The sequence below is a fragment of the Sander vitreus genome, chromosome 1 (genome assembly GCF_031162955.1).
Source record: "Sander vitreus isolate 19-12246 chromosome 1, sanVit1, whole genome shotgun sequence".
In the NCBI taxonomy this organism is placed as follows: Eukaryota; Metazoa; Chordata; class Actinopteri; order Perciformes; family Percidae; genus Sander; species Sander vitreus.
The window spans coordinates 38,905,561-38,922,715 of NC_135855.1; the positions used below are offsets into that span (position 1 = coordinate 38,905,561).

At 40.6% G+C, this 17,155-nt stretch overlaps 1 protein-coding gene across 1 annotated transcript in view; it reads right to left on the reverse strand.

Annotated features, from left to right (window-relative positions):
• Positions 1–4,186, reverse strand: part of LOC144521068 (uncharacterized) — a 140,969-nt gene extending 136,783 nt beyond the window's left edge. Inside the window, exons 1-2 of the mRNA XM_078255338.1 lie at positions 4,071–4,186; positions 2,453–2,554 (exon numbers count right to left, since the gene is read on the reverse strand). Of these exons, the coding sequence (XP_078111464.1) occupies positions 2,453–2,554; positions 4,071–4,186 (218 nt within the window). The remainder of the gene's footprint in view (positions 1–2,452; positions 2,555–4,070) is intronic.
• Positions 4,187–17,155: the final 12,969 nt, after the last annotated feature.

The window sequence follows — 17,155 nt, forward strand, 5'->3', positions numbered from 1 at the left end:
CACACACACACACACAGCCACATGCACGCACGCACACACCCACACAGAGACACACACATGCATAATTTCCATTAAAACAGTGCGACTACAATTACTAAGGAGGTGGTGTTGTGGTTCTGCACTGTGAAAACAAAAGATTTGCTCACATAACTACACTTCTGAAAGACGAGCGACGCTTAAACGTTTAAGGGAGGTTCTCCCACTCATCCAAGGACGCTGATGTTGTCTGACATTTCAGCTTAAGATCAATGACTCAGCTCTTAGCTGGAGGAGCTAAACCAGTGCCTATAAAGCTTAATGTGGTCATTAAAGCTGATACGCTGACGGTCGCTCATCAAAATGACCACATCAGACGGAGCTGAGCGGCCGGTGTTGGGTAGTAGACACCAGCGACTGACTGCTTCTGAACCCTAGCAACAGACGTTCAAACAGTACAAGATGTACAGCGTTTAACATACTGCATATACTAGGATGAGAACTGACTGGATAATGTCTCTGAGATCAAGAAGGAAAGGAAATCTAACGTGATCACATGAATTGTTTAAAAAATTGTTTCTTTTTTTTTTTTTAAAGATTATGTTTTTGGGCATTTTAGGCCTTTAATACCACAGGACAGATGAAGACATGAAAGGGGAGATAGAAAATCCATGAGAAATGTGACGGGTAATAACCTGAAGGTTGGCCAGATGTTTTTCGATCGTACTGATGTGGATTCCATTGCTTGTCTCTGTGCATCTTTATGAATATGTCCTTGAATTGAGCATTTGTTGCCTTGCTTTTGAGAGGGTAGGGGTGCTGGGAAGGATGCAAGGTGTCTTTAATGGTTAATGTTTTTCTGTAATGCTCTGGATACCAATAAAAAACAAAAAACAATTCAAAAAAAATATATTTGAATATATATGTGCGCCTGCTCTACCAACTGAGCTAACTCGCCACTCTCTTATTTTTTCTAAATGCAGCAAGATAATTCCTACATGAAACTGCTCACAACCACGTCTGTAGATTATCTTGATTAACCAGGTTATGGTTTCTGGAAAGAGACATTGCTTGAGAGTTTCTTGAATGTATTTTTTTTTTTAAGATAATTTTTGTGGCATTTTAGGCACAGCTGAAGACACGAAAGGGGAGAGTGACGTGCAGCAAAGGGCCGCAGGTTGGAGTTGAACCCGGATCTGCTGCATTGAGGAGTAAACCTCTATATATGGACGCGCGCTCTACCGGGTGAGCTCCCCAGGCGCCCTCGAATGGCTTTGAGCACCACAAGCCATGTTAATGTTAAATATAACTGTACAACCAACTATTTAATTACTTTACTTTTATTTATTTATTTATTATTTCCTGTTCTGATTCGGATGGTTTATCTCTAGAGTGTCTTTTTGTACTTTTCCCTCTATCTAGCCCTCGCTGCTGCAACATTGTGCATTTCCCCATTGTGGGATTAATTAAGGATTGGAATCTTGTAGTTCTATTATGTTGAAGAGAATGCAGACATGTCTACGACCGATATGTCCAACACTGGGACACCAAAACTTTTTTTTTGGGATTTTGGGTTGAACTGTCCTTTTAAGAACAAGCAAAAATGTGAAACACTAGAGCTGCAACGATTAGTCGATCGATAGAAAAATAACTGCAACCTATTTTGACAATCGATTAATCGTTATTTTGAATGCAAAAACAGCAAAAAATGCTTTTTTTTTCCACCTCGCTATACTGCATAAACTTCATCATGGCTTCATCGCGGGGTTTGCAGCTTTTCGATGATGTTCACATCGCGTAATTACATCACTTCATAACGTTCCTATGGCAACAGGGGAAAATGGCTGCTCTTGTGTGAAGTACACATAACATTTTTCAACTTTCTGCTAAGATATATGTGACCTTTTTTGCAACGAAAATGCGGGGATTATGAAATCATGCAAGCCCCGCATATTTTGCGCAGAAATCGGCAATTTGAGCGGCGAAAATGCGGCGTAAAATGCGGCCCCCGCATAGATATGTGGACTTTGGCTGATTATGCATTGTATTATGCGATCGCATAATCGCATTTTTCTGGAGAGACTGGTTAGCTCAGTTGGTAGAGCAGGCGCACATATGTAGAGGTTGACTCCTCAACGCAGCGCCCGCGGGTTCAACTGCGGTCCTTTGCTGCATGTCATTCCCCCTCTCTCTCCCCTGTTATGTCTTCATCTGTCCTGTGAAAATAAAGGCCAAAAAAACCCTAAAAAAATGAATCAGATAATCGGTAATGAAAATAGTGGCCGGCCTAATGAACACTGAGTGTGAGGATCTGCTTCGTTCCTCGTTCAATACTTTACCACAGTAAATTGAATATTTGCAGAAAGATTATTTTTAAGCACTTTGAAGGCGTCATCACCTCGGGGTACTTGATAAATTGTGGCATTTTATGGACTAATTAAAAAATAATCAAGACATTCCATACTGCAGTCCATACCTGTGTCTGGTGCATTTGAACCAGTTGAGGATGTCGGTGCAGCGGGTGTAGTAGACCTGGTCGAATGGATGAGCGTAGGACTCCTGCACCGTCACTGCATAGCTGGAGGGATAGAAAAACACAATCACAGATTAACAGGGTGCCTAGAAACTGTTGAATTGATGCATTCATTCCCAAATCTTGAGTAAATATTTTTCATTAATAAATCAAAAAAGCAGCCTGTCGCACATCAAATTAAAGAGTTTTTCCAATTACCCTCAAGGCTTTACTGAAGTCCGAAAACTCATAACTGAAAAGGGCATTGCGGTGCAGTAAACACAATATTTAAAAAAAAAAGGCTAAACATCACAGAGGTACGGTCTTTTTCTCATGACTCTCAATAATGTTTCCTTTTAAAACAGATCATCAGGAAGTCAAGTATTGATCCCGGGATAGAGAGCGAGGACGTGTCCTTGTGGTGCAATTTATTAAACCTGAAAAAATGCCATTGATTCTTTCGAAGCACTTTAAAAAGCTTTATTTTCATCTGCCTAAAACCCACAAGCATTCAGGATTTTTAAGAATCCTGACACAACTTAAAGTGCTCATTTTATGCTTTTTGGCTTTTTCCCTTTCCTTAATTGTGCTATATATCTTTTTTTACCATCACCAACAGAAAACACTGTTCACAAACTGCTCCAAACAGCTCTATTGTAGTCCAGCCTTTACTTCAGAGACAAACGTGGTCACTTTGGAACACACGTTATAATGCTCACCTAGCTGCTAGCGTGGCACGCGCCCTCATACTCTGCTTCTGACTGGCTAGTAGTCCTTACCTAGGTACTGTCAGGACACACCCTCATACTCTGCTTCTGACTGGCTAGTAGTCCTTACCTAGCTACTGTCAGGACACGCCCTCATACTCTGCTTCTGACTGGCTAGTAGTCCTTACCTAGGTACTGCGCATGTGCGACTCCCAACAAAGTTGGAACAGAAGTGAGATGTCTCACTCTGTAGCTAAAACAGAGAGCTCAACACACAGGGTGAAAAGAGGAGCTGCAGCAATGTGCAGTACAACAACAATATGGTGTTTTTTGAAAATTAAACCATGTAAACCTATTCTGGTACAACCTCTAAATACAATTATGAACCTGAAAATGAGCATAATATGAGCACTTTAACTTTGGATTTCTAGAATTTTCTGTTCTATGCAGATTTGGTTTTCCTGTAACAATACACACCTGACACAGCTGGATAAAAGGTCACTGAACTGAGTCTAACCTTTAGCAAGGAGTGAAAACTGTTACGGTCATCGGAGGGAATATACTTTTCCACAATTCCCACTGATTACACTGAGAGATTATTGATCACAGCGCCTGCACTCTGAGTTGCTCTCATCAGAAATGACATTGTGCTTTAACTCAGCGGAGGCACTGAGTGCTGAGACCACTCAAGCAGTCACATTACCATCGCTGTGGATTTACGGCCTCAGCGTGTCCCCAGGAGTAGACCTTTTGATTACTGGCGAAACCCTCAGTCTTGATTTGTGGCAGGGAGTCCATTAGTTCAATGCGGCGTTTTGAGCGCCGTTATTTCCCTTTGAATATTGAGAAGAGGAGACTGAATTGGGGAAACTGACCTCTCCCAGTGGCTGCACACATTGGGGTCGTCTGGGTTGAGGGGCGACGCCAGAGAGATCAAGCCGAACAGGTGGAGCCACAGCAGGGCCTGGGGGGAAACCCCACGGGCCCCCATTGTCCTCCTCTCTCCGTCCTGTGGCGAGGAGAGACAGTGAGGATGAGAAACATTTCACCTTTAAAAAAAAGGGACGTGGTGGGCATGAATCAGAAAAGAAGCCGCGATATGAGGACAAAACGTCACTCTGGCATCAAGGCTTGAGGAAAAACAGCCAACCATTTATTTGCGATCTCCAGAAATAATAAGGAAAAGAAAAACAGTGAGGGAAAAACTTTCAGTATGACTCACAAAACAACAAGCTCAACAACTAAACAGTGTGTTGGTGCCGTGGTGGAAAAGTAACCAAGTACATTCACTCACATACTGAGCGTTTCCATTTTCTGCTACTTTCTATTTCTATTATATATAACAACTTGGAGGAAAATATTGTACTTTTACTGCACTACATTTATCTGACAGATATAGTTACTTGTTACACTTAAGAGTTTCAATACATAAAAAAAAAATGATTAAAAAACGGTAACACTTTACTTGAAGGGATCTACATAAGAGTGACATGACACTGTCATGACGCATGAACCCTAACCCTAACTCTAACTCTAACTCTAACCATAACTTGTCATGACAAAAACCGAATGACACTTACTGAAAGAAGCGTTATGTCATGAACGTTTATGACTTGTTTATAATGTTTACGACACGTTCATGACAGTGTCATGTCACTCTTATGTAGATACCTTCGAGTAAAGTGTAACCAAAAAAACATATGATAAGCCAATGCAGTGTTAATGATTAAACCCAAGATTTTGGGCTTGAGGTCTTAGTTGGGACCCTGTGTCACATTTCAGATGTCTATGATATGTTAGCAGTTCCACCTAAGAGTGTCAATCAAATAGTTGTTTGAGGCCCAAAGAGGTCAAACTATCCAGTATTTCACAATAACAAAAACAGCAGACATTAGAGAAAAGTCCAAAAGTTTATTTTTTCTTTGCTTTTGAATTAATCATCTCACGACCGCTCAGATTAATCTGGTGACCAGGCATGGCGCTACACCGGGGCTAAAGCCATGTAACGAATCTGTGTAGCCCCAGTAAAGTCGCCTCAAGCAATTAAGTATTTTTATTTTTGGGTTGGGTGCTGTCTGCTGTATGTGCTTGTGCATGTTGGGCGGCCATGCAGCCACAAATAATAACAACACCATACAACCGAAATGCGACAATGACAACAACAAGTCCGTTTATTCCATATGACACAGTCATGACACATGAACCCTAACCCTCTAACTCTAACTCTAACCATAACTTGTCATGACAAAACCGAATGACACTTACTGAAAGAAGCGTTATGTCATAAACGTTTACGACTTGTTTATAATGTTTATGACACGTTCATGACAGTGTCATGTCACTCTCATATAGATACCTTCAAGTAAAGTGTAACCGCATGGGAAAGAACACGTATTTGCACAAATGTTCAAGTAAGTTGGGAAGGGGGTGTAACGCAGTATGGAAGGAAATAAAAATGTAATTTTACTGTAATTTACAAGGGTGGCACAGAGCGGACCCTTGCTATAAATAAACTAAGATAACTAAGATAAAAACGGATACGGGCTGCAATTTCAAAAACAACAGGAGGCTATGTCACTATCGGTGGCCAATGTCATGATACAAAATGCAAAAGGGATGCAACTAGGGTGTAAATATGGAGATTTTCTGAAATTCCGAATGAGTTCACAAGGCAATGAAACTTCTGCTTGGGAGCAGGGGGAGGGAGATCCACTGTTATTTTCTGCAGCGCAAAGGGACGGTGGCTGAATGCACGTCAGGAGAAAAGAGCGAGTGCTGTGAAAGTTGAAACCTCTGGTACTTTATGCAAGATGAAATAGCAGGACACGCACGCACTGCTGAGAATGCCAATCAGCAAGCAAACAACTCAATGTGGGGTTGTGTGCCTGACATCACCAATCTTGTTTTCCACAGAAATAACCTCACTGATTTACATAAAGGTTGGATACAACAGTAAAGGCAGCAGCCAGCGGGGAATCATCACTCTTTACCCAAGTTGTCAATTTATTTTGCTCAAATGGGAAGAAAAAAATGTCAGTGCAAAAGAGTTTAAGGTAGCAATGATTTTTAGCAGCATAGATATTATTATTGTTGTCATGTATCCCCATGTTTACAGCTCTGATGCAAGGGGAGAATTGCAGATTGAAATTCTGGATAAAATCATAATCAAAAAAAAGAATTTCACGCCAGTCTGAATTCCAAACATCCTGATAGGACGAATATCTCCATTGAGGCACCTTTATCTTCAAAATGTTTGTGCAATTAATGTTTCCGGGGAGTGTTGTAGGTGGTTGACGGCAGCTCGTGGGCATGACAGTGACATCCTGAAAGCCTCGAGAAGGGTTCCTCAGGCCATGACCATTTCAGCGGCACACTGACAGCCCTGGGAAATCATGGTCATGATGAATAAACCAATGAGTGACAGAGGTGGTACGAGCCAAATTCTCCCGCCCACTCTGTCCCGTAAAGGAATGGCATTATGATGTTCATTTGTGGACAAGTGCTGGAGCGTTCTCATTAGGTTTAATATGAATCGAGGCACTGAGAAATCAGACAAGATGGATGTTTTTCTCACAGGTGTCTGCTATGTGGAGACGGACGGGCTGCAGACAGTGAATCAGCCTCTGTGAGATGAATTGATAGGGACGATGAGTCAAGTTTAACGTAAACAACTGCATCGCTGACATGTGACATAGAAGATAATAATTACATAGTAAAGAGAGAGAGACAGTTGAGCTTGGGATAGGTTAAAGGCAAAAACTCATTCTCAATGTAATGTTCATTTATGAAGACATTTTATCAAATTATTCATTCATTCATTTTGCCAACCTCATTTGTAGAATTAAAGTAAGGAAGATGCTTTACTCTACCAAGCTAGTTTTGTTTTTCATTTTTAAAATCCAAAAAGTGTTGTTGTATTTTGAGAGGCTTAAAGGTGCTGTAGGTAGGATTGTGAAGATCCAGGGCTTAGCCAAAAAATATGAACATCGACAACTTCTCAGTCGCTCCCCCCTTTCCGCTAAAGCCCAAAACGGTCTCCTAAGCCCCTCCCCCCACAAGGGAGATGAATGCGTGTGCATGAGCCGTGATTGACACGCAGTTAGACACCTCCCCATGGCCCTGATTAGTGTTTTATAAGTCTTACCTACTGTACCTTTAACTAATAAAAACAAAATGTGTACTGTAATGTTATTTCTTGTTGTTCAAATGGATTTTATAGAATTGGTATCGAAAAAAAGGATTGTATCGAATTCACGGTATCGGTATTGGGAGGGGTATAAAAAAATGTGATCGATACCCAGCCCTATCCTGAGGATTAGAAAAAAATACTTTTATATTTTGTGAGAGCCAGCTCAAACCAAGGAGCATGTCCAGGGATTTCATTTCAATTGAGAGACAGTTCAAACCTAATGTCAAACAGGAACCAAAAATGTCACCTGGAGACACAAAATGCAGCTTACCTTGAGCAAAGGTGTGTGTTTTGAATGGTAATCTATTGTGGAACTGAACTCTATCACAACAAAAAGACCCCCAGTGGACGAGGATGATGCTGGACCTCAGGATGCCTGTTTGGAACACAGAGAGGAAAACACTAAGAACAAATATATAGTATTACCATGAAAACTCACACACACACACACACACACACACACACACACACACACACACACACACACACAATAAAAATTTGATTGGGTCCAGTCAGATGTCAAAGAGGACGACTCTAAATGTCTGAATCCTCTTTGATGCTTTTAAGTTGAAGAAAGTCCTCTTTACAAACAATTTTTTTCTTGATATTTGTGACAGGACAACATGACCTGTTACATAACTTTTTATTCACAGGCAATACAATTACCAGGCAACATGTTTAGCAAAGCTCTTCTTCAAACTTCACAATAGAAACAGAAGGCTAGTCTAGGCTATTCTCTGCAGAGGGACCGACAAGGAAAAACACAACAACTCAATATTTAGAGCCCCGTTGCACCGTTGGGCTTCAATAATGATCTGGGGTCACTTACGCTTTTCTGGACTGGAAAACAAAATCAACATCCAAGTTCCAACAGTATTCTCCCTTGTCATGCAACACTGTGAGGACATCCACTAAATGGAAGTTGGAACCATTTCATTCTTCTATTTGAAATGTAAATAGCACATTTGGTGTCTGAATTATACCGTTTTTTCCGTTCAAATAGTTATTATTTAAGGAAAGAATAACTAAGGCTGCAACTAACGATTATTTTCATTGTCGTTTATTTTCTGGATGAATGGATTAGTTGTTTGGTCTCTAAAATGTCAGAAAATGTTGAAAATTGTGGATCTGTGTTTCCCAAAGCCCAAGATTACTCAAACTCAAAGATATTCAGTTTACTGTCACAGAGGAGAGAAGAAACTAGAACATATTCATATTTAAGGAGCTTGAATTCATAAAAAATGACCCAAATCAGTTAATCGATTATCAAAAAAGTTTGCGATTCATTTATTAGTTAACAACTAATCAATTAAATTGTTTAATCAAGCTCTACATAAACACATAAAAACAAATTGAGTCCCTAAACCGGAGACATTTGGAAACATCAGCAAATCTGCGGGGTTGTGTTGCAGTCTCAACGGCCGCAAACGGAGACCTTTGGCAACGCCGACACTAACGCCGATGCTTCGCCGCCTGATTGGGTCATGACGTCTCATTCTCTGAGACTAAGAAAATATTCATATTTAACAAGTTGGAATCAGAGAATTTCTCCTTTTTTTCTCAAAGGAAATTACTCAAACCGATATTAAAAATACATGGCGAACAATTTAATGGTTGACAACTAAGCGATTATTCAATTAAAGGTCCCATGACATGGTGCTCTTTGGATGCTTTTATATAGGCCTTAGTGGTCCCTTAATACTGTATCTGAAGTCTCTTTTATATAGGCCTTAGTGGTCCCTTAATACTGTATCTGAAGTCTCTTTTATATAGGCCTTAGTGGTCCCCTAATACTGTATCTGAAGTCTCTTTTATATAGACCTTAGTGGTCCCCTTAATACTGTATCTGAAGTCTCTTTTATATAGACCTTAGTGGTCCCTTAATACTGTATCTGAAGTCTCTTTTATATAGGCCTTAGTGGTCCCCTAATACTGTATCTGAAGTCTCTTTTATATAGACCTTAGTGGTCCCTTAATACTGTATCTGAAGTCTCTTTTATATAGACCTTAGTGGTCCCTTAATACTGTATCTGAAGTCTCTTTTATATAGACCTTAGTGGTCCCTTAATACTGTATCTGAAGTCTCTTTTATATAGACCTTAGTGGTCCCCTAATACTGTATCTGAAGTCTCTTTTATATAGGCCTTAGTGGTCCCCTAATACTGTATCTGAAGTCTCTTTTATATAGACCTTAGTGGTCCCCTAATACTGTATCTGAAGTCTCTTTCCTGAAATTCAGCCTTGGTGCAGAATTACAGCCACTAGAGCCAGTCCCACAATGAGCTTTCCTTAGGATGTGCCATTTCTGTTCCTGTAGCTTTAAATGCTATTGAGGAGGAGAGAGGGGGGGCAAGATGGAGGGGGGGGTATGGCCTTGACCAACTGCCATGCTTTGCTTGTTTTCAAGCCATGATGTCTCTCTCTGATGGGTGGGCCAAATTCTCTGGGCGGGCAAAGCAGAGAAAGGGGAGGTAACCTTTCTCCTTATGACGTCATAAGGAGAAGATTCCTGATTGGCCCATCTGAGCTTTCATTTTCTCAAAGGCAGAGCAGGATACCCAGGGCTCGGTTTACACCTATCACCATTTCTAGCCACTGGGGGACCATAGGCAGGCTGGGGGAACGCATATTGATGTTAAAAAACCTCATACATTTTCATGCCATGGGACCTTTAATCTTTGCAGCCCAGAAAAGAAGATCAATATAACAGCTGATTCACAACTTTTGAATGGTATTGTATACTGTATTATTATATTTAAGGGATTCAGATAAGAGTTACATTTTGAAAACAGAAGTAAGGACTGCTCCAGAGCACACAATTACCTCAGTGTGTGTGTCTCATGAGTAAGATGGTACAGAGTCCCCCCCCCCACATACTGCAGTTTGCCCCAAATATTTGCACTGCAACAATGTCTTAATCATCACCTTGTAGTTAAATCGACTGGAGGACACTAAAACTGCAGAGAATTCACTTCCTCAAATTCATCCAATTCAGCACACAGGTAGAAGCTTCTGTCTGATATTCCTTAGGATTACACCGAGAGATAATTCAGACCTATCAAACATTCAGTCGGCAGTGGTTTTACCTGAGCTCGACCATATTTTATCACTGCAGTTCATGAAAATTAGAAAAGCAGCATTAGAACCGAAGAACTACAGGGCTTTGCGCTCTATAATGTGTGTGTACAGTCTTTGTGTGTGTGTGTGTGTGTGTGTGTGTGTGTGTATGTGTGTGTGTTCATTGGATGCTGTTTCTCATAAGCAGCAACTCACAGCGACAGAAAATCAATAAAAACACTGTTATTGTTAGTCAAACAATATTTCCCCGACCCTGATAAATGTCTCAATGTCAGGGCTTTGCAGAGCAGAACTGTCGGCGGTGAGCTCCGACAGCGCTGCCAAGATGTGGTACAGACACTGGTATTACGGCTTTATAGGGGAAGAGGATATGATGTAATATACAGCACTGGTCTTGAGCTGAAATAACCATATTAAAATTAAACAAACAATCAGATCCATGGTTTCCGATTGTATTAAATGCCCATTTCTGAAAGAGGAGTCATCCTATTTAATCTAGATAATAATAAAAACTTATGATCTCACCACCATATTTGATCTCAAAAGCCTCTTGTTAGCTGAATATATACTGATTTATCAAATTCTGTATCAGGATGTTCTTTTAGACTAATCCTCACCGTAACGGTTAACTCTCACTCAGGGGCGTAGCACAACATTTTTGGCCCCGTAGAAAGAATAAAATGAAAATAAATCATGAACCACAGAGGAACACAAGGAACCTCTCCAACATATATATATAATTATAAAGTGATTAATGGGGATAAACAACATATTTTCTTCGGTACATCGCTCTGGAGTTAAAGGTGCTGTAGGTAGGATTGTGAAGATCCAGGACTTAGCCAAAAAATTTGAACATCGACAACTTCTCAGTCCCTTCCCCCTCGGTCTCCTAAGCCCCTCCCCCCACAAGGGAGAATGAATGCGTGTGCATGAGCAGTGATTGAAACGCAGTTAGACACCTCCCCATGGCCCTGATTAGTGTTTTATAAGTCTTACCTACTGCACCTTTAACTAATAAAAACAAAATGTGTACTGTAATGTTATTTCTTGTTGTTCAAATGGATTTTATAGAATTGGTATCTTATTTGTTTTTAAATGACCTGCTTCATGTAGTTCTACTGGAACATAGGGTCAGTTTCAGCAAATATGACAGAAAGTTAGTTTTAGAAGTCTTACCTACTGCACCTTTAACTGTTACTGGAAATGTTTGGATCATATCAGCTGTGCCGCTGACACGGCTCCATGTTAAAAATAGTTAGTAGTTGTATTATCGCTTAGAGAGAGGGGGGATTACATGCAGCAAAGGGCCCAGGTTTGAATCGAACCCGGGCCTGCATGCGTGGTATTTTCTATGTAGATCAGTGAAAAAATGGCTTGATATAAAACGGAGAGAGAAAAGAATCAAGATAGTTCTGAGAGATCTGAATATGAGCTTTAGTGAAACATGAAATACAAACCAGGTATTTAACGGTAATGAGTCACTGCAGCTCGAAAATGTAAACGCATAGGTCCAGTAGTTTGGATTTAATTCACTCAACTCGATACAATCAAGTTACTTATTGCATAGCACAATGGGTATCTCCATTCCATGGGCTGCTTTCTGTAATGAACACACAGGTCAACACCCCCCCACAGATTACTTTAAGATTACGATACAAGGTTTTCTCTCACACCAAATTGTTACAACAAATTGATCCACATACACAGCCAGGACCAAAATGTGTCCACACATGCTCTGACCTTTGAGCTACCAAAGACTTGTTAAGCCATCTAAGCCATACAGATCCTAATGTGTCACTCAAAGCTTCATTGACCCTGTGGCCAATACTCCGCTCCACCATGATGGAGAGTTACAGTTTGCTGACAGTACAAAGAGACAAGTCAATCTCCTCAGTGGTCTCCCAGGACTCTTTGGTAATCTAAACTCAAAAATGATGGCAAAGCAGCACACAGTTTACTGTAACTGAACAGGCTAAAGGGTTACACCTGTCAAACACACCCAAATGTAGTCATATATATTATTAATAGAATAATAAAATTGTATTGCCTGTATTTGCCAAGTACATTTAGACATACAAGGAATGTATCCTCTGCATTAAGCCCATCCTTACTAATTAGGAGCAGTGGGCAGCCATAGTCCGGCGCAAAGGGTCCAACTATAGTTGTAGCATTTAGTCTCGCATTGCCAGACCTATCTCTACAGCGCTGTGGAGTCTGGCTACACCACACATACATTCTAGGATAGGAGAAAAAAAGGCGGGTTGTTTGCATTTCTTTAAACCAATCACAATCGTCTTGGGCTGAGATAAGCTCTGGACGCGACAACAGTGGCTGCACAAAATAGTCTTGGAAAGGAACTTGTTTTGCTGGAACATTTGCACCCCGCAAAAGAAAACACCACATACAATATTAAATGACGTTTACAAATACAATAACGTGAGCTATTTAAATTGGCATGGTTAAACATAATTTGCTCCTACCAGTGTATCACCGTGTGTACTTCGTCCACAGCAATCCCACCAATCGATCCCAAAACTTCCCAGTTAGAGAGGAAATGCGGTAAACATATTCTTTGTAAATCTTTACAATCATTCCCTGAAAGAACCAAGCAGGCCTGCCTTGTTGCACAATCCAAATTTTCATTAAACTTGCCATTTTCAGCATGTAGCTTGTTTGTTGTTGTTTCCCCGAGGCGAAGGGATTTTGAGAAGGGCAACGCGCAAAGAGCGGAAGGCAATTATCCTGGAAATGTACTTCCGTAGATCCAGACCACCTAGCATTTAGTATTTGCCAGGTACATTTATACAAGTAATGTATCCTCTGTATTTAACCATTCCATACTAATTAGGAGCAGTGGGCAGCCATAGCCTGGCGCCCATGACCAACTACAGTTGTAATGCCAGTGCCTACGTTAAGGGCAATAGCAGGAGTTAACGAGCATGTAGTCTGGATCGACGGAAGTACATTTACAGTACAAGTACTTTGCTTCCGCTTTATGTGTTTCAGCAACAGACTCAAACATTTTTATAAATTAAAAGTATGGTTCATCAAAGAAATATTACACTACCTCAGACATTTAACAAATCATGAGCACTGTCAAAGTAATGTATTTTCTCCAACAGACCAAAGTCCTGAGCTTCTGTACATGAGCAGCTGTTATAACGATGGGGGAGGTAGTGAACCCTAACCTCAGTGACCCTATCTCTTTGCACAGGGTCTTTAAGAGCTACGCTCAATTGGCAATGCACCAGTCTGTGAAATCACCCTAATCCGTCCATTCACCCTTCATCTCGCCCTGATTAATGGTCACCTACAGGCAAACCGGAGCTGAGGATGGAGGGGTGGTATTGATGCTCATGAAGCCCGGTCAATAAATTGATCACTTTAGTCCCTTCTATCTTTAAGACACGCTACTTTTGTTGATTAAGGGGTTTTTGCATTTCACTGTAGATGGTTTTCAAATATTAGTTCTTATTAAACTTGCAAAACAGGTTCAATAAAACAGCCCAGAAATCTCTACAGGTCACAAAAACTATAAAGTGAGATCTTCAGAATAATAATGCATGCCACTGCTGCATGTATAATGTGCCAAGTGACTTAAAGGATAAGTGTGGTCATCTTCTGTATGTTTTTTTTGGTTTCAAGAAATACAATAAGAAGACCAGCAGGAAGTTTCAATAATCATTTGCAATGCCCTTGTTCACTTCCCCTCGGCACTTTATATTATGTAGAATCACATGGGAGGCCTCTTAACAAACGAGGGGGCAGGGTCCAAGTGGAGCGGAAGATTTTTCATGGAGCGCATTTAACCCTTCAGACTTCACAAATACTTTTCAGTGACAAATCAATAAAATAGCTGTTTTCAGTGAATGATATATGATCTTAAAGTGGGATCATCAATGTCTTCAACATCAACAAAAAATATGTATTTAGCCGCTACTGGTTTCTGTACGTTAGAGTGGTTTAAAACAATTGAATTTTCACAGTCGGATTATTCCGGCACCACATGAATGCAGTACAAAAGCCTCAGCCTCTCGCAATGTTAATGAAAGTGAAAATGAATGAATGTATCCGCCCGTGAAAGAAAAATATATATAATTTGGTGGTCCCCCTGCATTAGCTCTGAGCACCCCTGTTGAAGATCTCTGCTCTAGTGAGTGTTTGTGGCAGCAGGGCATTGTGTGTGTGATTTAGTTTAAATAAACTACAATGTGTGTGGTCATTGTAATGAAGTAACATGTTACCCAGTGCAACAGTGTGGCTCATCAATTGTTTTTATGGCACAGAAGAAGAAGATATACTGTATCAGGCTTTGATACACACACAATACTTGTTAGTGGGATCAAATAATTAGTTTTTCTTTTATTTCTGATGGGATTTGTTGACTAGAAACAATGGATATTGCTAGCCCTATTCTTTAAATAAAACCAGCTCTGAACACGTTCCATCACACTGCCAGGTCTAAGAGATCATATTAAGTAAATATGTCAAGTAGGATATTGTTAGCTTCAGCCAAAGAGGGATATTTAGATGTCAATGTGCAGGAGAAAAGATTATTCGGGACAAGATGTTTGTCTTCTTTTACTGTGAAGGATGGCAATATTTGTACAGTCTGTAGAATGCTCTTACTCCAGTGCGGACAAACTTTCCGAGTCCACACCAGAACCAGCGAGCGATCACAACAATAACAACATGTACAAAACGGAACTAGAACTATACTGCCACCTACGTAGTTCCGGTAGCCAGGTAACATTACTATGACAAATTATCCTTTATACTGTAATTATCTCAACATCAAAATCAGGTTTATTGCCAAAGTAAGTTACACTTACAAGTAGAGATGCACCGATAGACCGGCCGGTGACCGGAATTGGCCGGTTTTCACGTGCTCGGCCATGACCGGCGACCGGCAGGTCAGTCTGACATATGCCGATTTCATGCCGGTCAATGCTACAATTAACTGACAACATAAGTTATACGTGTTACAGTTCTCAAGGACGCACGCACACACGGACGCGACAGCATAGTCTCTTTTTCCTTTCTCTCAACTTTTCCGCCGTGTGTCGTGCGTACCCGCTCGCGGTGTGAAGCGCGTGTCCGCGCTATTCTCTCACACGTAGGGAACCTCGTGAATTAACCTGCAACATGTCAGCTGTTTGGAAATTCTTCAGCATGTGTGCAGAAGATAACAAGTTTGCCATATGCAACACCTGCAAGGAAAAAGTAGGACGTGGAGGGACGACACCAAAAACCAAAATCACATTTTTATTTATATATTGGATATTGGACGTGAAAAGAAGGAAATGGTTCTAACGTTGCACTTTAGAGTAATTTATATAGTTCTATTTTATAGTGATCCATTATCTGTTCAAAAAATTTTCTATGTTCTGTGCAAAATGTTCTATTAAAGAAAAGATAGAAAATAAATATTTGTGTGTGCTGTAAAGTGGTTAGAAAAAATGAAATCGGAATCGGCTAAAATCGGTATCGGCTGGCCTAACGCAAAGAAAATCGGAATCGGCCTAGAAAATTGTAATCGGTACATCTCTACTTACAAGGAATTTGCCTTGGTGGTTGGTGCATTGAGAAACAAACAAACATATTAAACATTAATATGACTAACATAGGGCATAGAACAATAATAGTACCACTACTACACCATTGTTGAATGTCCAATTTGGTGGATGTCTGTAGCATTTTGTGTCAATTCTGTGAGTGCAGTAATAAGAGAAACGGGCTAGTTTGACACTGGCCCAGCCACATGATGAAATGATACTGTGCTGCATGGTGATCATATTCATCGTGAACCACAACATTATATCATAGTGCGGTACAACCACAATAACCATGCCAGCCGTCAGTGGAACAAGAGTCGTCCTGACATCTCTGATTTGAACAACCTTCACTTCTTAATTGTCAGAGAAAGTTAGGTTTGCAATGTTTGTGTGTGGAATCAGAAAACTGCTGTCTCTTACTGACTAGGGTTGCTTTCTCGAGGCTTTATCACAAGAGACAGATTCAAGCCTGAACTTCAGGGAGAAATATTTCAACATGCAAAATTAAAAGACTTTCTAGGGTCAGAATGCAGTCCACGAGCCTCCTATAACCCCTCATAGTCCGTAATGTCTTTGGCTCCTGGGGACATTTAACTTGAACTTTATGTATAATTAGCCCCAGGAAAAGCCAAGCTTTCACTGTTTTGCAGCTCCCTCTTGGTATCGGGGACAATGAAGTAATAGCTTTTTAGGAGAAACACAGTGTGCTAGAGAGAGCTGAGAAAGCATTTCTGCCTTGCAGGACAGAGAAGCCTGATGAGGGCAGTGGGCGAGTGAAAAGCATCCATCATCCATGTAAACATGTTATGCTACAAAACAGTACAATTTCTTAAATTACAGCTGAATATATTCTCCAAGTGGAGATAGACTACCCACTGCTATATTAGTGAGATAATTTGTCCCATGACATTCAAGAAATTCTGCAAGTGCAGCTATTTAAAATGTACACTGTAGGCTGAGGAATGACGTTCTACACAGAAAGCAGCCAAAAAAAGGTTTAGAGACTCTGCCACTGACTCGCAGAGGCAGCGACAATGTCATTTTTTCACACACTTCTTCTCATAAACTGACAACTAATGGCTGTCCAAAAACAAGATTTCACCGTATGTTTTACCAATCATGTCACGCTCAAGCTGAA